The following is a 27,940-nucleotide window of genomic DNA, read 5'->3' as shown; positions in this document are numbered from 1 at the left end:
CGCGCGAGCGGCCCGCGGGAAGCATAGCCGTGCGCGCCCCGGAGCCAGGTCCGGGTGGGCTGCGGTCCGCGCGCCGCCGCGCCGTTCTGTTGGAACAGGGAGGGGCTGGCGCAGCCATGTTTGTGGCGCGCAGCATCGCGGCGGACCACAAAGATCTCATCCACGATGTGTCTTTCGACTTCCACGGACGGCGGATGGCCACCTGCTCCAGTGACCAGAGCGTCAAGGTGCGCGCGGGGCCGAGCCCGGAAGGGAGCGGGAGCGGGCACGGCCCGCCGTCCGAGCGGAGGGGTGCGTGGAGAGTGGACTCCTCCCGACTTGAGGCGCGCTGCGGGCACGAGGTCCGGAGCCCAGGCCGATTGGCGGGCGCCCTCCTCCTAGCTATTGTGGAGTCAACGCCGCCTGGGCCGCCTCCGCGCGGCTGCGGGGCGTGCGTGCGTCACGGCGGCGTGCGTGCGTCACGGCGGCGTGCGTGCGTCACGGCGGCGTGCGCGCTCCTGCCGCGGGGGATCCCGGGCGCGCGGGTCCCGCCGACTCTGCAGGGCCGCCCGGCTGGCCTCCAGGCGCCAAGGCCCTGCTCCTCGTTGGTCAGGCTGGGACCCGGGTCGCGGGGGCGCCGACACAGTGGGTGGGGTGAGCCGGCCCCACTTCCCGGGCTGCAAGTGTTGCGAGGCCCAGGTTTTCTCACCCGCCCCTCCGCCCGCCCCGCCGTGGGAGTGTCGCGATAATTAGCGTCCTTTAGCCGAGTGTGTTTCCTTATCCGAGTAGAGCTCAGCCTCCAAGTCACTAGGACCTAGTGTGTCGTCCAGTACGGAGCTTTTGTCTGTCGTGGTGTTGCAGTGAAAATCTTCATTAATCCAGCTTTTTATGTTTTCTGAATGATTTCCTTAGACTCATTCCGGTAGAGAAATTAGTGAATATTTTAAAAGCTTTTGAGAGTAATTGGCAAATTACCTTTTTGCAGGTTGTACTGTGTTACAACTGCCGGTGAAGAGTATCAGTGTGATATTTGTCCGTGTCGGGCATTATCATTGCAGTTTTTTATCTTTAATTATTTTTTATTGTGGTAAGGCACACGTAACAACATTTACCACCTTAACCGTTTTTAAGCGTGAAGCTCAGTGGTATTAAGTATGTTCATATCTTTGCATCCATCTCCAGAACCTTCTCATTTCGCACTGTCTCCGTTAAGCATAACTAGCCGGTCCCTCCGGCCTCCGCCCCTGGCAGCCACCCTTGTACTTTATGTCTCTGATTTTGGCTATTCTAGCGGCCTCATATAAGTGGGATCTTACAGGATTTGTCTTTTTTGTGACTGGCTGATTTCACTTAGGGTAATGTTTTGAAGTTCATACATGTAGCATATGTCATAATTTCCTTCCTGAAAAAGGGAATGTTTAAACTTAAAAATTTTTTAAAGGGCTAAAAATATATATTGCATATACCGCATTTTACTTATCACTCATCTGTCAGTGAAGTTGGGTTTCTTCTACATTTTAGTTGTGAATAATGCTGGTATAAATGTGGGTGAACAAATATCTCCTTGAGGCCCTGCTTTCAACTCTTTGGGGTGCAGACCCAGAAGTGGAATTGCTGGATCACATGGCAATTCTTTTTTTTTTTTTTTTTTTGCGGTACGCAGGCCTCTCACTGTTGTGGCCTCTCCCGTTGCGGAGCACAGGCTCCAGACGCGCAGGCTCAGTGGCCATGGCTCACGGGCCTAGCCGCTCCGCGGCATGTGGGATCTTCCCGGACCGGGGCACGAACCCATGTCCCCTGCATCGGCAGGCGGACTCTCAACCACTGCGCCACAAGGGAAGCCCGGCAATTCTATTTTTATTTGAAGTTTTTTGAGGAACCACCATACTGTTTATCATTACATTTTTTTAACACAGGTTAAAATGTCATGTTGTTATTGTAATCTTATTTTTTGTTGGTAGTAACGTTCAATGTTTTGTTTTTGTTCGTTATATATACAGTTGATCCTCATTATTTGCAAATTTTGTATTTGTGAATTTGCTTATTCTTTAAAATTTATTTGTAACCCCAAAGTCAATGCTCATGGTTGTTTGTTGACATGAGCTGGGTGGCAAAAAAATTATAGAGTTGTCAGATGTGCGTTCCCAGCTGAGGTTGGACAGGTGACACTCTGCCTTATGATTCAGGCTTTCATAATGTAAACAAGTGTCCTCATTGTCTATTTACTGTCACATTTTTCACATTTTTGTTCTTTTTTTGGTGATTTCCACTGTCTGAAGTGGTCCCCAAGTGTAGTGCTGCATAGAGTTTCCACAAGCAAGAAGGCTGTGATGTGCCCTATGGAGAAAGTGTGTGTTAGGGAAGCTTCATTCAGACGTGAGTTATGCTACTGTTGGCAGTGAGTTCAGTGTTACTGAATCAATAATGTATACCAACTAAGGTGTTTTTAAACATACACACATAAAACAAGGTTATGTATCGATTGGCTGACAAATATATTGTGACCAGAGGCTCCTGTGAATCTCACCTATCAGTATTTTCCCCGGGAGGAGTGGTTTGGTATTCGCCAATTCACTGCTTACTGTGACATTCTAGGACATAACTAGGACATAATGGCTATAAGTAACCAGACTTGACTGTAACTGATATTGTCTCCATTAACTAGTAGAGCAATGGTTCCTTGACCCCAGTGCTTAGCACAGTGCCTGACGTATCCAAGTTTCTCAATAAATATTTTGTTGAATGAGTGAATGTTTACTTACTGATTGTATTCTTTTGTGAATTTATGTTCCCTTCCTTTGCCCTCGTACTGACTAATGTTAATGTTTTTCCTATTAATTTGTAGGAATTCTTGGTATAAAATATCTTTTTTCTTACAGGTCTGGGATAAAAGTGAAAGTGGGGATTGGCATTGCACTGCTAGCTGGAAGGTTAGTATTTATTTTTACAGTGATTTGAAAGAATTGAAACATTTACTATTTGGTAGCATTAGTGACTTGCTGTTCAGCTTTGAGAGAATTGTAAAATTTATATCTTTTACTTACATTTTTTTCACTATTAAAGTAACAAATACACTTCAGAAAATTTAAGAATAAAAAATTTGAAATTCTGTATCATTCTAATTATTTTTTGCATCTCAGTATTTCTTACCTTTTTCCTTTATATATTTTTTAATAGTTGTGATGTTTTGTACATAGTTTTATTTCTTGCATTTTAGAAAAAATAGTTTTACTCAGGTAGATTTTTATGTATCTTGAGAATCATCAATTTTAAATGTACAGTTCAACGAGTGTTAGTAAATTTACACGGTTATGCAACCATAACCACCATCTAGTTTTAGAACACTTCCATCAACCCTGAAGTTTCCCTTGTGCCTTTTGGGGTCAATCCTTGTTCCCTCTTAAGCCCCAAGCAACCACTGAACTATTTGTATAGTTTTACTTTTTCTAGACATTTTATATAAATGGAATTCTACAATATGTAGTTCTTTGTTTCTGCCTACTTTCCTTAGCATGTTTTTGAGGTTCATTGATGTTGTGGCATGTGTCAGTGGTTCGATCCTTCGTAATGCTGAGTAGTATTCCCTTGTATAGATGAAGCCACGCTTTATTTATTCATTCACTATTTGATGGACAATTTGATTGTTTTTAGTTTTTGGCACTTATGAATAATGCTGTTATGAACATGCCATACAAGTCTTTGTGTGGACAAACATTTTCTTTTTTTTTTAAAGATTTTTTTTTTTATTTTGCTTTATAACAAATTTAATCAGTTATACATATACATATGTTCCCATATCCCCTCCCTTTTGCGTCTCCCTCCCACCCTCCCTATCCCACCCCTCCAGGCGGTCACAAAGCACCGAGCTGATCTCCCTGTGCTATGCGGCTGCTTCCCACTAGCTATCTACCTTACGTTTGGTAGTGTATATATGTCCATGCCGCTCTTTCACTTTGTCACAGCTTACCCTTCCCCCTCCCCATATCCTCAAGTCCATTCTCTAGTAGGTCTGTGTCTTTATTCCTGTCTTACCCCTATGTTCTTCATGACATTTTTTTTTCTTAAATTCCATATATATGTGTCAGCATACAGTATTTGTCTTTCTCTTTCTGACTTACTTCACTCTGTATGACAGACTCTAGGTCCATCCACCTCATTACAAATAGCTCAATTTCATTTCTTTTTATGGCTGAGTAATATTCCATTGTATATATGTGCCACATCTTCTTTACCCATTCATCCGATGATGGACACTTAGGTTGTTTCCATCTCTGGGCTATTGTAAATAGGGCTGCTATGAACATTTTGGTACATGTCTCTTTTTGAATTATGGTTTTCTCAGGGTATATGCCCAGTAGTGGGATTGCTGGGTCATATGGTAGTTCTATTTGTAGTTTTTTAAGGAACCTCCATACCGTTCTCCATAGTGGCTGTACCAATTCACATTCCCACCAGCAGTGCAAGAGTGTTCCCTTTTTTCCACACCCTCTCCAGCATTTATTGTTTCTAGATTTTTTGATGATGGCCATTCTGACTGGTGTGAGATGATATCTCATTGTAGTTTTGATTTGCATTTCTCTAATGAGTAAAGATGTTGAGCATCCTTTCATGTGTTTGTTGGCAGTCTGTATATCTTCTGTGGAGAAATGTCTATTTAGGTCTTCTGCCCATTTTTGGATTGGGCTGTTTGTTTTTTTGTTATTGAGCTGCATGAGCTGCTTATAAATTTTGGAGATTAATCCTTTGTCAGTTGCTTCATTGGCAAATATTTTCTCCCATTCTGAGGGTTGTCTTTTGGTCTTGTTTATGGTTTCCTTTGCTGTGCAAAAGCTTTTAAGTTTCATTAGGTCCCATGTGTTTATTTTTGTCTTTATTTCCATTTCTCTAGTAGGTGGGTCCAAAAGGATCTTGCTGTGATTTATGTCATAGAGTGTTCTGCCTATGTTTTCCTCTAAGAGTTTGATAGTGTCTGGCCTTACATTTAGGTCTTTAATCCATTTTGAGCTTATTTTTGTGTATGGTGTTAGGGAGTGCAAACATTTTCGATTCTCTTAGATATGTAGGAATAGAATTGCTGGGCTGTGTATGTTTTAACTTTCTTGAAAACTGCCAGACTGTTTTCCAGAGTGCTTGCACCATTTTATATTCCACCAGCAATGTATGAGGGTTCCAATCTGTCTTTTTGATTATAGCCATCTTAGTGGGTGTGAAGTGGTGTCTCACTGGGTTTCAATTTGTATGCCCTTAATGATTAATTATGTTGATAGTGTTTTCATGTGTGTATTTGCCATTCATTTATCTTCTTTGGTGAAGTGTCTATTCAAATCTTTTGTCCTCTCCCCTTTTTTTAAATTGAGGTGAGAGTCACACAACATAAAATTAGCCATTTCAAGTAAACAAATAAATGTGAATGCATTTATTACATTCACAGTGTTGTACAATTACTACCTCTGTCTAGTTCCAAAACTTATTTTTATCACTCCAAAAGGAGACTCATATTTCTTGCTTTTTAGTTTAACAACATGTTTCATAAGTACTTTGGTTTGTTTTTAAACATAACTATAGCAACAAAACAAATATAACAACAAATATACCCTATTTTGTTTAGCTGATGGATATTTTAGTTGTTTCCTTTTTATTGTGGTGAACACCTTTGTGCAATCCTTATTCTTTAGTTAGATTGTGCTTTACTGGGAATCTAACATTTAGCAGAATCTCAGTGCCCTAGTGCATCTTTTACTTAATAGCCTGTAAAAATAAGAAAGGTGAAATGAAAAAGACTGGACAGAACAAAGGATAAAAAATAAGGGTGCAAGGGCTTCCCTGGTGGCGCAGTGGTTGGGAGTCCGCCTGCCGATGCAGGGGACAAGGGTTCGTGACCCGGTCCGAGAGGGTCCCACATGCTGCAGAGCGGCTGGGCCCGTGAGCCCTGGCCGCTGGGCCTGTGCGTCCGGAACCTTTGCTCTGCAGCGGGAGAGGCCACAACGGTGAGAGGCCCGCATACCGCAAAAAAAAATAATAATAATAAAGGTGCAGGGACTTCCCCGGTGGTCTGGTGGTTAAGACTGCGTGCTTCCACTGCAGGGGGCATGGGTTAATCCCTGGTTGGGGAATGAAGATCCTGCATGCTGCATGGCACGGCCAAAAAAAAAGGGAGGGGTGCAAAGTTTACCATTGGATGATGACACTGTTACCATGTAGAAATTATTGGATTATGAAAGTGTTCTGAGATTATTGAGTATAAAAGTGTTAGATATACAGAAGCTTGAAACAGATTTTGTAAACATCATTGGTGGACTGGTGCTTGTTGTCATACAGTATTTTTACTGGAAAGCACAAATGAATTCTGTTGATGTGAAATGCTTTAAGACTTTTCTGCCTTTTTTTTTGTCAACAAAAAGTTGGATAATAGTAATTTGAACTAATTTGACATTTTTCATCTATAAAGATAATGCTATTGAACTTTAAATTATTTCCTCAGAATACAAGGATTTGGACTTCTCTATATTTGTTCTCATTGCCTCTTTTCCTAGAATAGTCCATTGTCTAGCCAGACATCAGAATCATTTAAGCATTTTGTTGCTATGGTTTCTTATACTGTCAGGCTTTTGAAGCATATAATTTTGATTACTCTTATTTATCAGGTGGATGTTTCCTATAGAGGAAATTTGCAAGTAAAAAAAAAACAAAAACAGGGCTTCCCTGGTGGTGCAGTGGTTGAGAGTCCGCCTGCCGATGCAGGGGACACAGGTTCATGCCCTGGTCTGGGAAGATCCCACATGCTGCGGAGCGGCTGGGCCCGTGAGCCATGGCCGCTGAGCCTGCGTGTCCGGAGCCTGTGCTCCGCAACGGGACAGGCCACAACAGTGAGAGGCCCGCGTACCGCAAAAAAAAAAAACCCAACCAAACAAAAAAAACAGTGGACTGATAGAATCTCTGTTTAAAAGCTTTGTTAGGCTAAACTCTGAACCAAGTCTCCAACTGTTATTAGCACTGAAAGAGGTCAACTTTATCCAGCTGGATTTTTCATTATTAGTAAAATGTTAGAAGAATTTGACTCTAGAAGGGCTGCAATCCTAAATACAGAGTATCTTCTAAACGTTAAAAATGCTAGAATTGAACTTTTTTTTTGGCTGCGCTGCACAGCATGCGGGATCTTAGTTCCCCGGCCAGGGATCAAACCCATGCCCCCTGAAGTGGAATCTTAACCACTGGACCACCAGGGTATTCCCTAGAATTTAACTTTTTAAATGTTAAATTGAATAGCTTTCTCCTTTTGTTGAAGTAAAAATATCTGTATTCTGTTTCTTCAAGTGACTAAACTCAGCTTTTTTCATTTTTTGCTTTTGTAATTCCTCAGACACATAGTGGATCTGTGTGGCGTGTGACATGGGCCCATCCTGAATTTGGACAGGTTTTGGCTTCCTGTTCTTTTGACCGAACAGCTGCTGTCTGGGAAGAAATAGTAGGAGAATCGAATGATAAACTGCGTGGACAGAGCCATTGGGTGAGACATTTGTTAGCAGTGGTTGGTGGGTGGGGGACATGAGCACCCGAGGAGCAGTGGTCTTTCCAAGAACACTTCGGGGTGGTAAGATTTTCAGTCCCACCCGCCCTGACATCCAGGGAGGAGAGAGGCGCTGGGGATTGATGTAGTCACCAATAGCCAATGAGGTAGTCATTCACACCTGTGTAATGATGTCTCCATAAAACCCCTAAAGCAGCTGTCCTCAACCTTTTTGGCACCAGGGACCCGTTTCGTGGAAGACAGTTTTTCCACAGGGAGGGCAAAGGGGGATGGTTTCGGGATGATTCAAGCACATTACATTTATTGTGCACTTTATTTCTATTACTATTACATTGTAATAATAAAGTAATGAAATAATTATACAACTCAGCATATGCTGACAGGACACGGAGCTCAGGTGGTAATGTGAGCAATGGAGAGCGGTTGTAAATACAGACGAAGCTTCACTTGCTTGCTTGCTGCTCACCTCCTGCTGTGCGCCCTGGTTCCTAACAGGCCACAGACTGGGACTGGTCCATGGCCCAGGGGTTGGGGACCCCTGCCCTAGAGGACAGGGTTCGGAGGCTTCTGGGCTGGTGAACACCTGGAGATTTGGGGAGAGTGGTTCCTGGAGGGGGCATGGAAGCTCCACACCTCTCCCCAGCCTTGGGCACCTGTCCCCAGCCTGTGCATCTCTTCCATGTGACTGTCCCTGAGTTACACCAGTCAGTTAGAAGCACAGGTAACAACCTGGGTTTTCGACTGGCATCTGAAGAAGGGTGGCCTTGTGAGACTGAACTCTGAGCTCGTGGAATCTGATGCTATCTCCTGGTAGTTAGTGTCAAAATTGAGTTGAATTCTCCTTGGACACCCTGCTGGCATCAGAATTGTGTGGTGAACAGCCTCTACCCCCCACCCCCACTGGAACTGGAATTGTTACCAGAACCTTTTACTTCTTTAGGGAAATGTCTCTTCAAGTCTTTTGCCCATTTTTTTGTTGTTGAGTTGTAGGTAGGGGTTCTTTATGTATTCTGGATATTAATTCCTTAAGAGGTATATGATTTCCAAATATTTCCTCCCATTCTGTGATTTGCCTTTTCACTCTCTTGATAGTGTCCATAGGTGCACAAAATTTTCATGAAGTCTGGTTTATTTTTTTCTTTTGTTTCCTTGTGTTTTTGGTATCATAAATCATAGACAAGTTCATTGTGATGGAGACTTTTCCCCAAAGTTTTCTTTTAAGAGTGTTGTAGTTTTAGTTCTCATGTTTAGGTCTTTGATTCATATTGAGTTAATGTTTGTACATGGTATAAGGTAAGTATTTAACTTCATTCTTTTACATGTCAATATCCAGTTTTCTAACACTTTTTATTGAAAAGATTGTCTTTTCCCCATTGAATGATTTTGACGTCCTTGTTGAAAATCAAGTGACCATATATGGAGAGTTTATTTCTGGACTCTATTCCATTGGTGTCTGTCTATTCTTAGGCCATAACACATTGTTTTAATTACTGTAGGTTTGTAGCTTGCATACTATTCATATTGTTTGACATTTTTTTTTTGTAGATGATGGGAGGGGTTGGCCTCATTGCCTTTGCACCAGGGCCTTCCTCAGGCAAACAGTTGCTTAAGGGCAGGGGAGCAGAGACATTTCTTGAATAGAAAGGATTTTTCTAGCAGTCAGTCTGAGATGGATCAGTTAGCATACTATAGGTTGGGTTTAGGAGTGGTGGCATAGAAAGGATTTTTCTTCGAACTTAATTATTTGTCTTTAGTTACATCCACTGTCATTAATACATTTGATATTTCAGCATTTGTGTTATTAATTATTCAGTGGTGTTTTTAGACAAAAGTTTGCAAAGATGCTATGCTATCTTTGAAGTTTGATATTCTTTTGATATTCAGACACCTTAAGATGTATTTCAGTAACCATAGATAGTAAACTCTTGATTTCTAAATTTTATTGACATTTTCAGTCAAAAATCATCTCATCTAGGTGCCAGACAGTAACTGGTACATGCTATGCTGATATTCTCTAATTACCAGAATGCCAGCTTCGTACCATTCGCTTGGTCTCTACTATATGCCTTCTTTTAAAAGTGGATGGTAGCGGTCTGAGTAGGACTAACACTTACACTTGATGGAAGAAGTTTCACACCCTCCATTCTGCTGTTAAAGAATCTTAATTCTTTTACTTTGCGGCTTGCGGCCTGCTTTGTATGACAAAACTGCCCATATGAAAATTCTAACATTTTCTGGTTTACTGACCTATCTGCTTAAGAGGAGAATACTTACCTAATTTAATAAAGTTAGACTTCGTAAGGCCTTCTTTCTTCTGCCATAGAGGGAGTATTGATTATAGGTCACTGGTTTGTTACTGATTGCTAGCTGTGTATGTGGTATTTTGTTAAGTGCTTTGGAGGAAATTGAGGCCCACACAGGTTTTGAATACCTTATTCAAGGTTATATACCTAGTAAGTGGCAGAGGAGCTCTGTGTGATTTCAGAGCCTGTGTTCTTTCCACTCTGCCATCCTTTTTTTTGTATTTAATTTATTTATTTTAAGATTTAATTTAATTTTTTAAAATTTTTGGCCGTGTTGGGTCTTTGTTGCTGCACGAGGGCTTTCTCTAGTTGTGGCGAGCAGGGCTACTCTTCCTTGTGGTGTGCAGGCTTAGTTGCTCCGCGGCATGTGGGATCTTGCCAGACTAGGTATCCAAACTGTATCCCCTGCATTGGCAGGCAGGTTCTTATCCACTGCGCCACCAGGGAAGTCCAATTTAATTTAAATTGTTAATTTTTTTTCAGGTCAAGAGGACAACGCTAGTGGACAGCAGAACATCCGTTACCGACGTGAAATTTGCTCCTAAGCATATGGGTCTTATGTTAGCAACCTGCTCAGCAGATGGTATAGTCAGAATCTACGAGGCACCAGACGTCATGAATCTCAGCCAGTGGTCTCTGCAACATGAGATCTCATGCAAGCTAAGCTGTAGTTGTATTTCTTGGAACCCTTCAAGGTATGCTTACACAGCAATCCTCTGGTGATATAAGCCTAGTAATTATTACACTTAGCATCAGATGGTTTATTTTTTTGAAAATGCTTTTCTTAAGTAGTCTTGTTCACTATTTTTAAAAATGTATATTATGTAGAATAAAAATTCTCTCTTCTCCACCCTGTCATGTGTCTTATACCCCTATTTCTACTCCACAGAAGAAGCCAACCACTGTAAATATTCTGGTGTGCCTTCTGGACTTTTTCCATGCATATAAAATAAATATTTAATAACAAATATTTAATTTGTGTGTTTATAAACACACAAATATATGCAAATAAAAGTATATGCTATCATGTACAAGTGGACACAAAACACACAGACATGTTTAGACATAACATTTTCCTTTCATGCAATTTGCCTTTTTCACTTACAGATACATCATGGGCATTTTCCCATGTGTCAGTGTAACTAGTCCTTCCTTACTCCTTTAACTGCTGTGTAGAGTGTGATTCTAAGACTGTATCATAGTTGATTTTTATTAAACTTTTTAAAATTAAAAGAGTAATGAGTCACCTGATAAAAAAATTCAAATAATCTAGAAGAGTACAAAATGAGAGGTAAAAGTTCCCTTACTCCCTAAAAACAAACGCTGTTAGTAGTTTTGTTTTTAGATTTTAATTCTGGTAGTCACTATTTTATTTATTTTTATTTATTTATTTATTTATTTATTTATTTATTTTTTGCGGTAAGCGGGCCTCTCACTGCTGTGGCCTCTCCCCCTGCGGAGCACAGGCTCCGGAGCTCAGGCTCAGTGGCCATGGCTCACGGGCCCAGCTGCTCCGCAGCACGTGGGATCCTCCCAGACCGGGGCACGAACCCATGTCCCCTGCATCGGCAGGCGGACTCTCAACCACTGCGCCACCAGGGAAGCCCTATTTTATTTTTAAATGATTTATTTATACCTTTGGTTCTTGCTGTGTTATCTTTAGACAGTATTTATACTCATTTTGTGAAAGATGACTTTAGCACACTTAAAAGCTTTCCACTAGTGAAGGTATGACAAGATATTTTATTTGTGGAAGTGTTAATAGTTGTTTAGTTATATTGGTAATTATCTTAATTTCAAATATTTATTTCTCTAGTGATTTATCAATTTTTAGACTATATATTGACTCACCTCTCTTTTAAAAAAGGGGAAATTAGCTTTTATTTGCTTCTACCACACATTCACCCTCCCATTTCCTAATATTTTGTTATATTGCTTATACAGTGACAAGATCTACAATGTTTCTATTTACGTTTTGTAAACATTTAATAATGTTAAGTTATATGTGTTAAGTACACATATAAGTACTTTATCTTTTGACTACAAGTTGATTCTAAATATTAAGTAGCAACCAAATTTATAAGACTAGATTATGTAAATATTCATTACAGACATAAATGTAATCTATTTCATGAAAACTGTCGTTCACACAGAATAATCTGGCATTAACTCCTGATGGGTGCTCTTTTCTCTTTACTGATTCCTTTACTTCTGGGTTATACTTGGCTGTCACAATTTCCATATCACGAGTTGCCTTTGGATTTTTTGTTTTCATTTTGGTCGCATACCTCTTAAAGTAACTTTTTTTCCTATATGGGATGGATGGCAAACTTTCTGAATTCTGGCATACCCAAAAATGTCTTAATTTTTCTCCATGCTTAATTGTAGTTTGGCTAGTTTTAGAACTTCGGCCAAGTTCCAAATGTAAGAATTTCAAAGTACTATTCTTGAATCTTTTAAACTTTAGGTGGTGAGATGTCTGAGGTCAGTCTGATACTGGATCTTTTGTAGGTAGCCTAGTCTTTCTGGAAGATTTTAGGATTTTGTCTTACTATGAGTTGCAAGTATATTCTCCGAGTTTGTGGTTTGTTATTTTGACACTATCATGACTGTTGATAGTCTGCAGAAAGTTCTGAATTTTAATATAGCCACACTTAACAGTCTTTCTATATTTGTTATAGTGCTTTTTGTTTTTTTATTTGAGAAATTCTTCCCCACCTTGATGTTGTTAAGTGTATTCTGAAAGGTTTTTGGTTTTGCCTTTCACACTTGGGTCATTAAAACTCCTAGAATTGCTTTGTATGGTTTAAGGTAGTAGAATTCTAAAATTTATATACCAGGATGTTTCCAGGTATTTTTTCTTTTAAAACATTTTTCTGTTAGGGAAGATTTCAAATATACTAAAAGTATAATAGGCAGAGCCTCACATATCCATCACCTGCTACAGTAATTCAAAGCTACTCTTGTTTAATCTGTATATTCCTCCCCACCTTCACAAATAAAACAAAACAAAACAAAAAAAACTGGATTATTATTATTTTTGTGTGTGTGTGTGTGTGATACGCGGTCCTCTCACCGCTGCGGCCTCTCCCGTTGTGGAGCACAGGCTCCAGACGTGCAGGCTCAGCGGCTATGGCTCACGGGCCAAGCCACTCCACGGCACGTGGGATCCTCCCGGACCGGGGCGCGAACCCGCGCCCCCTGCGTCGGCAGGCGGACTCAACCACTGCGCCACCGGGGAAGCCCAAAACTGGATTATTTTTAAGTAAATCCAGACATACACTATTAGATGTTGGTCTTTTTTGAATTCATCCTGCTTGATGCTTAGTGGTCCATTTTAAGGTGAAGGTCCTTGTCTCAGATTGGGGATATTTTAGGATTCTTTGATAATTTATCCTTCTGTTTTCTCGATTCTGTCCTTCTGGAATTCATCTTTGATTATTCTTGGATTTACTCTCTATTTCTTTAAAATTGTTTGGAGATTTACTACTCTGTCTTCCAGATCTCCAACTTGTTCTTCAGGTGTCCATTTTATACCATCCAGTGATGTTGGGGGTTGGTGGGGGTAGCAATCATTTTTAATTGTTAAGAAGTCTTTCTTTTTCTCTGATAACTCCTTTTTTTATGCCAGTCAGTTTTTGTTACATGGATACAACATTTCTCTGAGGATCCTAATTAAAATTTTTAAAAATTTTACGTTTTATGATTTACAGTCAAGTCTCCTTTTTTGCAGTAGTTATGTTCTATCAAGTTGCTGCGAACACTGAATTAGCTAATACTGAGCCACCCCTCCCAGGGGAAATACAGGATTAGGTGCCACCAGCCTCTGATCACATTTTTGTTAACTGATCAATACTTAACCTTGTTTTATGTGTATTTCTGTCTAAAGACACCTTATTTAGCATATATTCATTAACATTGAACTCAGCCAACAACACTAACTCACACCTGAATGCAGCTTTTATCTAACACAGGTATTTTCTCCATAAGGAACATCATGACCTTGCTAAACTTAGGAACACAAGGCAGCACGTCAGCACTGCGCTTGGGGGCCATTTTAAACAGCGAAATAATCAACACAAAGAACAAAAATGCAGAAAACATGATGGTAAATAGAGTGCAAAACAGACACTGGTTTTTCAGCATGAAGCTGAAACAGGAAGGCCCATGAATGCCCCAAGTATTGGATTTTTGGTTTTGCAAATAAATTTTAGCAAGTAGGTCAGTTTACAAATGTAGAATCTGCGTATGATGTGGACTATAGGCTGTTTTATATTTTCTCAAAGATCTGTTTCCTCAAAGAACTGTTTGTATACCTTGGTCTTTAACTGTCACACTCCTTGTTTTTCTCAAGTGCATGTTAGTCTTTGCTCATGTATTTGTGTTTATGAACAGGAGACTGTGATGGCTGCTAGAGAGAACTGGTGTTGGTATTTTTCTCCTGTTAGATGCTGTTTTCTTAACAGCTCATTCTCTTACTTAGGGGATTGGCTGAGTTTTGACTAAGTAGGTGGAGTGGTTTGGCAGAGTTTCCTTGTAGGGCAACCAAGAGGGAGCTGGCAGGTGGGCATTACCCCCAAATTGCCAAAGTCAGGAGGTTTTGACTTGGGGGATAGAGCACTTTAATGTATTTTCTTCTTGTCCCTCTCCCTGCCGGCTTTGGAGTGCTACTTTATTTCAGATTCATATCTCTCCTCTTATAAGTTCTAATCATCTCACTAGGATCCTTCCTCAGACTTTCTTTAGCCTAGAGCAGAGTCAGCTGCCAACCATGGGGCTCTTCTGATTGCAGATTATTAAATGAATCAATTCATGATTGCCCCATTACTCATTACTATTGGTTGATTGATTGATTCGTTATTTACTTGCTTATTGATTAGAGGTTGGAGCTCCTAGAATTTCCTCCTTAATGATAGTTGTTGAGCTCTTTTTACCTTAGCATTTTTTAACTGTCTGATCTCCTTTTGCTTCCTGGAATCCTCCAGATTTCATGATTTCTGATGGCACATTCTGATTTCTGCGCTGTTACAGTGTTATTTTTTCATCATTTCCCTGGAGGCGTAGGAAGGAGATGCAGGTGATCAGTCTCCTGTATTCAGTCAGAGAGTTGGATGGTTTTGCTCACTGTTTAATTATGAGTCATATTTGGAAAATGGTTTAAATGTGATCATCTTATTTATGGGTATACAAATGAGATAATCCTCATTTCAGGTTGTTATCTGGATGTTTCATAATTTATTTTTTAGAATATTTTAAAAATTTATATTTTCAGTAATTTTAGAATATATTACTGTAAATGTACTTGTCCTTGCTGAAATAAATACATTTGTGGAACATTGAAAAAAGAAATTTTGCAAGATATAGAAATTACTATGATTTACATCCCTTTGAGTAGCCAAGAATTATAATAAGTAACTTGTAATTTTATTTTATTACTATAGCACTTTGTAGTTTACCTGGTATTTTTCTTTTTTTTTTTTTAATTAAAATGTTTATTTATTTGTGGCCACGTCGGGTCTTAGTTGCAGCCCTTGGGCTTCTCTCTAGTTGTGGCGTGTAGGCTCCAAAGCACGTGGGCTAGTTGCCCCAAGGCATGTGGGATCTTAGTTCCCCGACCAGGGATCGAACCTGTGTCCCCTGCATTGGAAGGTGGATTCTTAACCACTGGACCGCCAGGGAAGTCCCTACCTGGTTTTTTCCTTATATTAGGTGATGTCGTTATCAGAAGCTTTAGTAATAAACACCTAAACCTTTTTTTTTAATTATCGCATTTTGTTTTCAGCTTTATGAAATTGGCAGATCACAATATCAAGATCAAAGGTTAAACAATACCTCTATGTCATGTTCATAGAGGTATTACTTAATCTGGATGGGGGAAGCAAAGGATATCAATATCTAGGAAATTAGACATAGAAATGAAAAAAAATGATTCAACCTAGAGTCCACCTCAGTGGAGTTCACTCTCTTATTGCTTATCTTTTGCCTTTTTCAAAACTCAGTTGACCACAAATGAGTCTGGAGACTAGAGAATGACAGGCATGCCTTCCTGAGGGTGGTCTTTTTCTACTTTTCCTCCTCCATCGGGGTGGGGTTCTTTTTGTACGAAGCACGTAAAAATCTTTTTGCCATGAATTTGGTCACCATAAAATTACTTTTCATTCTATAGTTAATGACCAGATCTTTTAGAAAGAAAAATTCTAATGCCTCTTAGGTGTCTTTTAAAAAAAAAAATCTATTAACTGCTTGAAGCCTTTTGTTTTGGGAAAAGGACTACTTTCTATCTCAGCCGTAAGAAAATGTGGTTAAAAACAAGGTGAAAGCCTGGTGTCCTCAGTCCCCAGGCTGAGACCTCTGGGGTACCCTTCCTGGGTGTGTGGTGCCGGGCGTGGCAGGGGTCTGGTCTGCAGTGACACGCTGACTGGTGGGTTGCATGGCTGCTGGATGCATTTTTAATTCTCTGAACTAAATGTGCATTAACTTTATAATTATGTAAAATATCTTTTACTTTTCTTTTCTAGCTCTCGTGCTCATTCCCCCATGATCGCTGTAGGAAGTGATGACAGCAGCCCAAACGCAATGGCCAAGGTTCAGATTTTCGAATATAATGAAAACACCAGGTCAGTACTGCTTTGGTTTAGTTATTGTTCTGAATTGCATTTAATTTTTTAAAATGTTATTTCTTTATTCATTAACTCAGTTATGCATTATTTGTCCCATATTTACTGATTTCCTATGATACGCTAAGTTCTCTGCTCTGGTAATATAAAATTGAGTGGTGTAGAGGAAAAGGTAATTGATCTCCCAGTATGTACCATCATGAAGGGAAAACAAAAAAAAAAAGGTGAAAAATGGTGATGAATTTTATAAACTGGGAGAATCAGGATGTTAAGAGATTATGCCTAGGGGGAGGGGGCAAGGAAGGTTCATTCAAAAGGAGACCCATAGAATGAATAGAAGTTAGCCAGACAAAGAGGGCAATACATTCCAGATGGAGAAAACTGCATGTGTTGAGAAAGAGCCAATATATTTTCACTGTGCTTGGAACATAATAGGTAAAAGGGAGTGTGATGAGAAATCTGGAAGGCTTATACCTGCAAGACCTACTATTCAACGTTTAATTTTTATCTTAAGGGTAATGTGAAGCCATTGAAAGACTTCTCAGTTGGAGAATAACAGGATCAGATGGTAGTTTAACACTCCTGAGGTGTGGAAATAGACTTTGGTGTAGCTTCCTTTATCATCACTTAAAAAACTCAATTCTTGCTGTTGTCAGCTTAACTTTTTTCTTTACACTCAAATCTTAGGAAATTCAGGTACCCTTTTTCTTAAAAAAGATGTTAATGGCTAACAAATCAAGATCTCATTCTAATTAAGTTTTAGTTACTCTGTTTTAAGCTAAACTTAAAAAAAATTAAAGGAAGAAACCTGGGAGGTTATATTACATTCCTAGGGCTGTCAAAGCAAATTACTACAAACTGGTGGCTTAAAAGAGATGTTTCTTTTCAGAGTTCTGGAGGCCAGAAATCTGAAATCAAAGTGTTGTCAGGGCTGTGCTGCTTTCAGACTCTTTCCTTGTCTCTTCCAGCTTCTGGAGGCTCCAGGAGTTCCATGGCTGAGCTGCATCACTCCAATCTCTGCCTGTGTCTTCACATGGCTTCTTCTCTAATGTCTGTTTCTCTCTCATCCTGAGATCCTTAACTGTATCTGCAAAGGCCCTTTTCCGATAGGTCACATTCACAGTTTCTGGGGGTTGGGGCTGGACATATTATATATTGCAGAGATAAACACTACTTCATTGTGAGCGAGATGGAGAAAATGGAGATACCTAGACATGTGGATTTTTAAAATTTTCATTTCTGATAATTTTAACGTAAATTGTTTTTTCATTTAGGAAATATGCGAAAGCTGAAACCCTCCTGACAGTCACAGATCCTGTCCACGATATCGCCTTTGCTCCAAACTTGGGACGGTCTTTCCACATTCTTGCCATAGCAACCAAAGACGTGAGAATTTTTACATTAAAGCCTGTGAGGTGAGTTTTTGAAACAATTACTAATTTGAAAGTTCTCTTACCTCTTGCTTGTTTTCATTTGTGGAGGAGGGTGTAGAGGCAACAGTGGTCTGAAGACTGGATTCTTTAATGAATCTTTTATCTACAAATATATGACTTTTGGGAATAGGGAATTGAGTAAAGAGAGGAGATTTATGTTTTCTTAGTTGTGTTTTATTTAGGCAGATACTAGAATGAATTGGATCCTCTGAATATAATTGCACTCTATAAATGTTTGAAGGAATGAGAGGTGGCAGTCTACTTAGGGAAAATTAAATTAGCACTGAGACATTATTGTGAATAATCTATTTAGCTTTAACTTTGGAATTGTGAGTTTCAGTTCTTTTTCTTTTCTTTTTTCCTTTTTCCTTCTCTCCTATTCTTCCCTTCCTACTACTTTTTCTTTTAAAATTAATCATTATCATCTCTTTTATTCCTCAACCTTTTGGGGGGAATAAAATCCTCTTTAGTCACTTAATATCTTTTATGTGGTAGGATCATGCCAGGTACTGGGGAATCAAATGAAAGTGACATGGCCCATCTCTCAGTAAGCTACGGAGGTTGGGGGGCAAGTATGAATATGACATTGATATGGCGTGTTATGTGAGACCATTTGTATTTTTTAATTTAGAACAGTGTGTGTGTGTGTGTGTGTGTGTGTGTGTGTGTGTGTATGTGTGTACGTACTCAGAATTCCTCAGGAAAATTTTTTTATTAACAGGAAAGAACTTACTTCCTCTGGTGGGCCAACAAAATTTGAAATCCATATAGTGGCTCAGTTTGATAATCATAATTCTCAGGTCTGGCGAGTGAGTTGGAATATAACAGGGACAGTGCTGGCATCTTCAGGAGATGATGGCTGTGTCAGGTTGTGGAAAGGTAAGATTTCATTGGAGGAATTGTTGCTTTATGATGCTACTTTAGAATTTTCACTTAGCAATGTAAACTCTGAAGTATTTTGAAAAAAAATTATCTTTCTACAGTTACTTTTAAATTAATGTCTCGTATTGTGTTGAATCTTTATCATTTTACCTAGTTCATAGCAGTAATTGACTAATTGAATTGTTTAAGTTTCCATGTGGAACAAAGTAAAACTAATTGTAACAGAATATACACTACCTCCAAAGATACCATTTGCTATGTGTGTAACTTGTGGGACTTCTCTACAAACTCAGGATATAGTCATCTCTTACTTGATTAAACAATTGCTTTAGCCAACAAGCCCTTAAGAGAAGAAAAATCCAGTATCTTCCCCACTTCTTCTCTACAGCTCCCCAAAGTTAGAGAATCTTGAGGCCACTGATTCTAAAAGTTTCTTACAAATGCCAAGCAGAGAAGGCGGTCTGGACGGTCGACACAGACTGTGGGTGCTGTGGCGTGGTCTGCACTTCTCCACGGATGTTTATCGACTGGCTCTGTGTACCACTCTAGTCGGTGGCATCCCATCTTTAGGATTCGAAGTTATAGCTTCGTTCATTTCCCCTGAGGAGTTACTGTTCCCAAACTGCAGTTTGGCTGAGTCTCCTATGATCAGCTTTAGGCTGTGGTAGAACCAGCCCAGGTGTCCCTTTCCTCAGGGTCTTTGCTGCCCTGTCCTGCCTAACTTGGATCTCCTGGGCTCAGTGTCTGCAGTGACCAGTTTTGCATCCAAACAATTAGGCCAAGTTGGATAAGCCACTCAAACCCCAGAGGTTCTGTTACCTACATCCATGAGGACATGACTTGTACTCGCTTAACCGAGAAGGTGACTCTGTTACCCACACATCAGAACTGAAATTCATTATAATGAAGACAGAATTTTATTTTGATATTAACTTAATGTAATAATGTGGTAGCTTAGAGAATTGTCTCTGTTAATATTTATCTTGTAAGGAAAGGAAATGGGTGGTGAGAGCTTTGTTTTTAAATTAGTATTTCTTTAAAAACTTCAAAAAATAATTGTTAAAATTGAGATATATGTGTTTCATTTAAAAAAATGTCTTTACCATTTATCCTGAGAGATATGTAGCCTGTAGGTCTCTTTTATTTCTTTAATGGTAGATTTGTGTCCTGGAACATAGGTATTAGTCATGTTAATGAGTTTGACCATTTTCCTTTCAGCTAATTATATGGACAACTGGAAGTGTACTGGTATTCTGAAAGGTAATGGGAGCCCTGTCAATGGGAGCTCTCAGCAGGGAAACTCAAATCCTTCCCTAGGTTCAAATATCCCAAATCTTCAGAATTCATTAAACGGATCTTCTGCTGGCAGGTAGGCTGTTTTGTGAGAAAACTAGAAATTATCTTCTTTTTAAATCATTCTGGTAGCCATACTGAAGGTGTGTTATTTCATGGATTTTAAGATTGAATCAAGAAATTCACACGTAATTGTGGCACTAGAAGAGAAGGAGGCACTTTGGTAGCTCTGTATTTGGCTTATTACTTGGTCATAATATTTACAGGTAGGTTCTGAGGCCGTTAAACAAACTCAATTATATGCTGAAATTTAGTGGTCTTCCAGAAACATATATAACTTTGAAGTAATAAGATGAGGAGGAAGTTTGGGACAGTACTGAGGATCGTAGTCCCAGATGAGCATTAGTGTTGCTAGTGCTGGTAGGGTGGCCTTTGAGTTAGGTTAAACTGAAATTTTAAATAAAACACACGAACTAAGGCTTTATAAAAGTGAGTACATTATATGTTTTTTTGTGTGTGTTTAAAATTTTCATGGAGATTGTAAGAGGATATGGTAAATTCTGAGTTCTTGATTTTTAGAATTGTTAGTGTATTTTAGATTCTCAAAGAATGTTTAATGTTATCTAAAGAGTTGTCCTTTTGTTTTCATATTCAAATTTCAAATGTGAATTTGTAAGCCAAAATTATTTTAATATGCCTTCGTGAATAATTTGGAACACTATTTAGGAAACTTCAAAGCACAGCCTTAACAAACTGTCACGTGGTTGTCCTGTTGTCAACTTAAGTGAAAGAAGAGAATTGTATTTTAAATTTCTTCAACTTTTTTTTTTTTTTCTTTTTTTTGCGGTATGCGGGCCTCTCACTGTTGTGGCCTCTCCTGTTGCGGAGCACAGGCTCCGGACGCACAGGCTCAGCGGCCATGGCTCACGGGCCCAGCTGCTCCGCGGCATGTGGGATCTTCCCGGACCGGGGCACGAACCCGTGTCTCCTACATCGGCAGGCAGACTCTCAACCACTGCGCCACCAGGGAAGCCCTCCTCAACTATTTTTATATTGTTATATTTTTATAAAGGAGTCCTGCTTTTTGATTTTTAAGTATTTACATGAAAACAATTTCAGGTTACCATAGAAGATATCAGATTATAAAGATTATTTCATGAAGCAAAGATACTAGTGTTAATTTTTTTTTTTTAAATCTGGTTTTTGGTTGCTGCCTGTACTGCATATTTTCTTTTGTAAAGAGCTTTGAAGTTTTGATGTGTTCTTATTGTGCCAATAACCATGTGTGTTAGATCTGTGATGCATTTTCCCTTCTCCATTTGTATTATGTCCTTTAACAGAAAGCACAGCTGAGTACCAGCTAACTGGAGTAACTTTGCTGTTTTGCTGCTTGTTGCATGCACACAGGAATGGGAAGCAAGCTCCTTTTCCCCTTCCCCAGCGCCGTTTGACCTCTCCCAAGATACACCAACAGCCTGCTTACTACTAAACGCAGTCCAAAAGGCCTTTAAAAATACAGTGTATATCATTTTTTTTTGTGCTAGCCAGTTTATTGACATTATTTGAAACTTTTGAAATATAAATGGAGAGGCTTTTTGTTGAGACATTGTCACCAAAACAATTTTTTGAAATGTTTCTGAAACGAACATGGGATTTAAAATTAAAGAATTGTTACCATCCTCATTGCTAGTTGGGAGGAGGGAAAATATCACTTTATTCCATCTGGAGACTATATATAGACTTATGTCTTTTATTTTCTAAAACAGTAAGCTAAAATGAATTTTTATAATTTTAATTTGAAGATTGAATATTTTTCATAAAGATTGTTTTGAGTGCTAATTTGTTTACCTTTTGTAGAATTGGTTTATACATGATATTATTCAGTACAACTCTGTTATTTCTTTGTAATATTTAAAAAGTATTAGTGAAGGAGTGAGAGAAGTAGTAGTGAAAGTAACTTGGCTGTACAGTTTGTAGCCAAACAACATTTGGTATTGCTTCATTTATAATTTAGAAGTAAAATGAAAACATCTTTGTAAGTTTTCAGTTCATATTCACTAAAGAGATAAATGTTTCTAATATGTGCTTGTATATTTTTATGGTGTGATTTCATGGCTTAAGTTTTCCTTCAAGTCAAAATTTGGAAACATAGTATAAGAAGCAGATAAAACTCTGTTAAAATTGTGCATGCATGTTAACCTCCACATTCCATGTCCCAGGATTTTCTTAATTTTGTTGGCTGCTTCATTTAGTTCATATCCTCTGATGACAAAGCTATAAATCTTTTTTTGAGAAAATGCTAAAGTATTACGGGTAAGTTTTAAAATGGCAGAAGAATAACAATAGGACATATTTTTGAGCCCTTTTACTTATCAAAATTTTGTACTAATCTTTTTGCAGAAAAACATCTAAGTACATTCAAAGATTGTGTTTCTTCAAAAGTATGTTGCAGAGCTGGCCATACAATGTGAAAGTCTATCTGAATTGGTCCTCAGTATCATGTATGCACTAAAAAATGTGCTGCTGCTACAAGTGAAGTGTTGCTTAAAGAAAAAGCTTATTTGATTTGTAAATTACAGGAGAGCATCAATATGTTTCTGAGAGACTAGAAAATGTTTTAAATTATAAAATTAATGTCTTTTTTGTAACATTCATACTGATAATTTTTTTTAACATTTTAAGTTTAACAGATTGTATTTCTTTTTTCAAGTTTCTATACTTGCTTAAGTGAGCCTGATTTGAGTAAGGGTCTTGATTTTGCTATTATGTTCCGTTAGTTTTGGCATGAATATAGTAAAGCTTTTTTTTCTAGCATGTGCTTTTTCCTCTTTGGTTCTCTTTGTATTTACTACTTTTCTCTTTTTCTTCTGTTTTTTCTTTTTTTTTTTTTCTGTTGTTTTTGTTTTGTTTTGGTGTTTTGTTCCTGTCTTCATTGTTTCAGGTATTTCTTTCCCCCTCTGGATTCCCCACGGGCTGGATCGAGATGGTCCAGTTATGCCCAGCTCCTTCCTCCTCCTCCTCCTCCTCCTCCTCCTCCTCTGATAGAGCACTCTTGCGATGCTGACACTGCCAGCCTCCAGTATCCTCACCCTCGCAGACGATCTCTCTCTCGGCCTCTTAATCCCTTACCTGAGAATGAAGGGGTTTAAAAAACACTGATTTAACACTTAAAGGCCTTATTCAAGTGCTTGTAAATGCTTTCATTCCTGGCTTTTTGTTTTTCTTCATTTTCTTTCAGAAGATTTTTCTAATTTAGGGTCTGTCTTGCACGTATTACAACCAGAACATGGTGTTTGGAACCTAAATGTGTTTGTGCTTCTGCATCAAAGGAATATTTGCTTCATTGGTTGATAACCTTTGATGAAATATGAGATGTGTACACATAACATTAACTGTGAGAGTTACACACAATAGCTGACTTCAAAGTGCCTGTTCTGTACATTTTATTTTGAACTGTTATGGCGTTAAGTTTCTTATGGTTTGTCATACTGGTTAATGTGAAAACATATCGTTATAAAGTTAACTTTGCCTTTGAGACATAATAAAAAATGTTTTTGATTTTTACAGGCTAATGTTGCAACTGACTAGTTTTTAAAATAAATCATTCCTGTGTATAAAGCAGCAAAACATAATATGGACTGTTTGGTCTTTTTTTTTTTTTTTTTTTTTCTTTTAAAGGAAACTGCCTTTCACTACTTGGAATTATTGTTTAAAGCTTTTGTAATTATTCTCCAAGTAGATTATTTAATAAAATATATTTTTAAAGATATGAATCTGTTGCCATATAAAAATAGAATGTAGTTTATTTGATGGTTGGTAAAGCTTATTTATATCTCCTTAAAATATCATATTGCTAAAAAAAAATCCAAACAATCGGAAATTAGGGGATGATCATGGCATTTATTTAGAAGGTAGAAAGTTAGTATGCAGACTAACATCTAGAATCAACAAATGTCTACTTGACATTTGAACAGCATTTCGTGTGTCTTATCAGCTAATCACACAGATGGTATAGTTGTTATAAATGTATATTATAACTTATAATCTAATTTTCACAGACACTCTCCTATCAATAGACACTTTCCTGTCAAACCGCTAGAGCTTCTTAACATGCAAAGGATAAAGAGCTTATAAAGTATATTGTATTTTAATTTAAGGCAAGGTCTTCCTTCTGTTAAAGGACTTGTTTTAGACCAGTAGACTTCTCGAGTTTCAAAGCAAGAGGTCTCACTTTAAGTCTGGATCTAGCTCAGAATTAAGAATTCAAGTCTTGGGCTTCCCTGGTGGCGCAGTGGTTGAGAATCCGCCTGCCGATGCAGGGGACACGGGTTCGTGCCCTGGTCCGGGAAGATCCCACATGCCGCGGAGCAGCTGGGCCCGTGAGCCATGGCCGCTGAGCCTGCGCGTCCGGTGCCTGTGCTCTGCAACGGGAGAGGCCACGACAGTAAGAGGCCCGCGTACTGCAAAAAAACAAAAACAAAACAAAAAAAAAGAATTCAAGTCTTTTAGATTTCAATCATTATAGATGTACGTGGGGTAGGATGGGGTAATGAATTGAGACAGGTCCTCCCATTTAGTGAACATTGGGCATCTTCTATATGCAAGATACTGTGCTAAACACTTTGGGATATGTAAAAAAAACAGAAAGGTAGTCGGCACACATTCTAGTGGAAGAAGACAGTTACAGAATTTACAAAGGGTAATGAGGATTCAGCTTTGTAAAAAAGGTTGAACGGTGCAGGAGGCATTAAAGAAAGTGATTTATATGAGTCAGCAGGATTTGGAAGGGATGTGGGATTGTGACATGTTGGAGTACTTAAAGTGGAAGAGGGTGGAGTCCAGGGTGATGGCCCAAATGTAGAAGAGGACAGGGCGTGTGCAGGCAGAGGATTAAGTTTTAGTCCAATGAAAGAACAAGGTTCATTTGGGGAGCTAGTGGGAGATTAACCTGGACGCATACCTTGTGGTCACACTGTAGAAGGTGCTGGATATTGGAGGTTGAGGTGTTACCACTCAGAGCAGTTGGTAAAGGGAAGCCATGTGAGACGTCCACCTTTCCTAACTGGACAGGTGTCTCTTCTAATTCCCTGGAAGGTACCCTTGGCCATGGGGCCACTTCAAGCTCTTCCTGGAATTGGAGATTTGGAATTACTATTTCTTCCTTTTCAGTTGGTCAGATAATAGCTAATGTTGCTGAGTGCCTCCACTTGCCAGTGCTCTTTTAGATGCAAGTTAAGTGACTTCATCCTCACAGCAAACTCTGAGGCAAGTGCTCTGATTATCCCCATTTTACAGATGAGGACACCTGCAGGTTTAAGCTCTTTGTGTGCGGCTGCACAGTTAGGAAGTGAGAGCATTGAGATTTGGGCAGTCTGGCATCACAGTGAAGGCTCTTTTCCTGCAAATACTTTGGAGTGTAGATCCCTGTCACTGTCAGGTTGCTGGGTGCCATGGGGAGACCTCCAGTCACTTGAACTTTATGAAGGAAGGACAGTGAGTTGGGTACAAGGGATTCAGGGTGAGTGACAGTCTGGAACATTGGGCACATTCCAGCAGTTCACTGCCAGCGTGTGGCCATGGTGTAGGCAGAGCGTTGCTCATTACACTCAAATAGCATCCTTTCAGCTCTAGAGCTAAGGATTTGATTTGTTTTTCAAGATTCAGAAAATATTGAGATTTTCTCCATTTAATCTTTGTTCATTGAGTGTGGACAGAGGTAGAACAGGCGTAGTTAAATGCCAAGGCTGGAAGGTTTCAAGAAGAGATATCAAGAGAACTGCGGAGACGTCACTGAGTTTGACAGGAGGCCAGTCCTGATAAACTAAAACAAGTGTGGAAGTAGTACTAAGGGCCAATGCAGGGGGCCCAAGTTCGATCCCTGGTCGGGGAACTAGATCCCACATGCCCCAACTAAGAGCTTGTATGCCGCAACTAGGAGTCCGCATGCACAACTAAAGGTCCCACGTGCTGCAACTAAAGATCCCACGTGCTGCAACTAAAGATCCCACGTGCTGCAACTAAAGATCCCACATGCCACAACCAAGACCTGATGCAGCCAAATAAATAAATATTTTAAAAATAAATAAAAGATGAAATATAATCAAATATATAATTTTTTTTACTTATTTACAAATTTGGAAATTAAAGAAACATAAGCAATTTATAATTCTGCCCCCTTACCCTATCCCAAATGAGCATGGCATTGAGTTTCCTTCCATTTTTGTGTGTGTGTTTTGTTCTTACATACATATGACAAATCTACAGAACCTCAGCCTGAGAAACGTTGCCATGAGGTGACTCAGGCCCTCTGCAGGGCTCTGTAGAGGCTGAGGGGCCCCCAGGGGTTGGCTCCCTCCCAGCTGCGTGTGGATCCTGCAGAGTCCCCTACTTGATCCTGAGACTACTACAGGCAGACAGGGCTCTAAGCTGGCCCAGGTGAGCTGTCCTGATTGCATGAGAAGGAGTCCCAGGTGCCTCTGTCCTTCTCACCCTTTTCCTAGGAGGCCTGAAGGAGGGGGAGGGTCAGGACCATGCCATGCTGTCTCATCATATCCAATGTTAGCGGATCTAGCATTCAGCCGCTGAGTGGGGGATGCCCCCTGTTGCTGTTAAGGGGGTTGCTGGAGCAGAGCTGGGTCCCGCACTCCCAAGATATTAAATAAATCCTGGAAGACTCTTACAAATGTGTATGACGTGAACAACGCAGCCTGGAGTCAGGCACAGGTGGTCTTACAGTAACCTACAGCCCTCTCCTCCAAATGGAGGAGCCATTGGAGGATTTGGCCCAGCAACCTTAAAAGGTTATGTGGAGTGGGTTATCGCTTCCAGGAAAGATGTTCTCAGGGCACCCTTCATTTGTCTGTATAGATTTTTACCATCCTCTTGTCTCCTTGCATGCAATACTGGCCACCCCAGTGTGCTCCTCAGTTTTGCTGGTTCTACCAAAGTGCCAGAAAGAAAGTTAGGAAGCAATGGAACCCATGTGCCCTTATTTGCCTCCCCTCCGCAGTTTACTTGTTTCATACTCCCATTTCCTCTTATTCCACTTTATCTCCTTCCTTCATTCTAATAGAGTAGGAGATAATTTCTTGACAGCTGGAGAGAAAACAATGGCACATGTCAGAGGCGCCCAGGGCAGGACTACACCCATTGGTGGCAGTGGTGGGAGGGGGCAGGGCAGAGCCAGACTTCACAGGTGGGGCTGGGGTGGCTCTAGCAGGGTGGGCCCAGTCCTTCTGACTCCGACCTGCCTCCTGCCCCAGGGAGGGGGGCACTCAGGGCTGCTCAACACGATTCAGTGATACAGACAGGGTGGTGGGCGGGCACTCTGGAGCCTGGGCAATGCTAGGAAAGTGGAGGACGATGGCTGCAGAGGGTTTGTACAGATTTTATAGAAGATCCCAGGACCTCAAGTGCCTGGATGAGAACAGGTCCTTCTGGATGAGAATCATTAAAAAGAGGGAAGGAGGGGATGGGGAAGAGCTACATAGAGGAGCTTATGGATTAGAAAAGAGAGAAAATGTAAAGGAGATGAAAGAGTAAGTTACATGCAGATAGTTGCCCTCCTGTTCAGAGTCTTCACTGTCAGCAAACGAGTATTTTAGTGCCCAAGGACAGCAATGATACTGGGGGTGGGGGCATGTGAAAGGAGAGCTGAGAATCAGAGTCAAGGTCAGAACTCGGGGCCCCTTCTGTCTCCATCTCTCCCAGGGCCTTGATGGCTTCACCTCTGCAATGAGGGAGAGGGTCTAGGATCTCTAGGGCCCCTTTTCCAGCCCTCGAATTCTGTAACTATGACCAGGAAGCCATGCCTGTGTCCTCCTGTGCCTCCAACAGCCAGTCACATCTCCACGGCTTTCTGTGCACAACACTGCCCTCCTCCCAGCTCCCTCCTCTTCCTTACTT

General features: G+C 40.0%; 1 protein-coding gene across 1 annotated transcript; it reads left to right on the top strand.

Moving 5' to 3' along the window:
• Positions 1-42: 42 nt before the first annotated feature.
• Positions 43-23,667, top strand: SEH1L (SEH1 like nucleoporin). Its single transcript, XM_079717289.1, has 9 exons — positions 43-227; positions 2,859-2,909; positions 7,340-7,486; positions 10,294-10,505; positions 16,329-16,427; positions 17,702-17,842; positions 18,582-18,739; positions 19,961-20,111; positions 22,977-23,667. Exons 1-9 carry the CDS (start codon positions 117-119, stop codon positions 23,182-23,184), a joined length of 1,278 nt encoding a protein of 425 aa, XP_079573415.1. The 5' UTR covers positions 43-116; the 3' UTR covers positions 23,185-23,667.
• The last annotated feature ends 4,273 nt before the right edge of the window (positions 23,668-27,940 follow it).

This window comes from Hyperoodon ampullatus (assembly GCF_949752795.1).
Source record: "Hyperoodon ampullatus genome assembly, chromosome: 13".
NCBI classification, from domain to species: domain Eukaryota; kingdom Metazoa; phylum Chordata; class Mammalia; order Artiodactyla; family Ziphiidae; genus Hyperoodon; species Hyperoodon ampullatus.
This window is presented reverse-complemented; position numbering and strand designations above follow the sequence as displayed.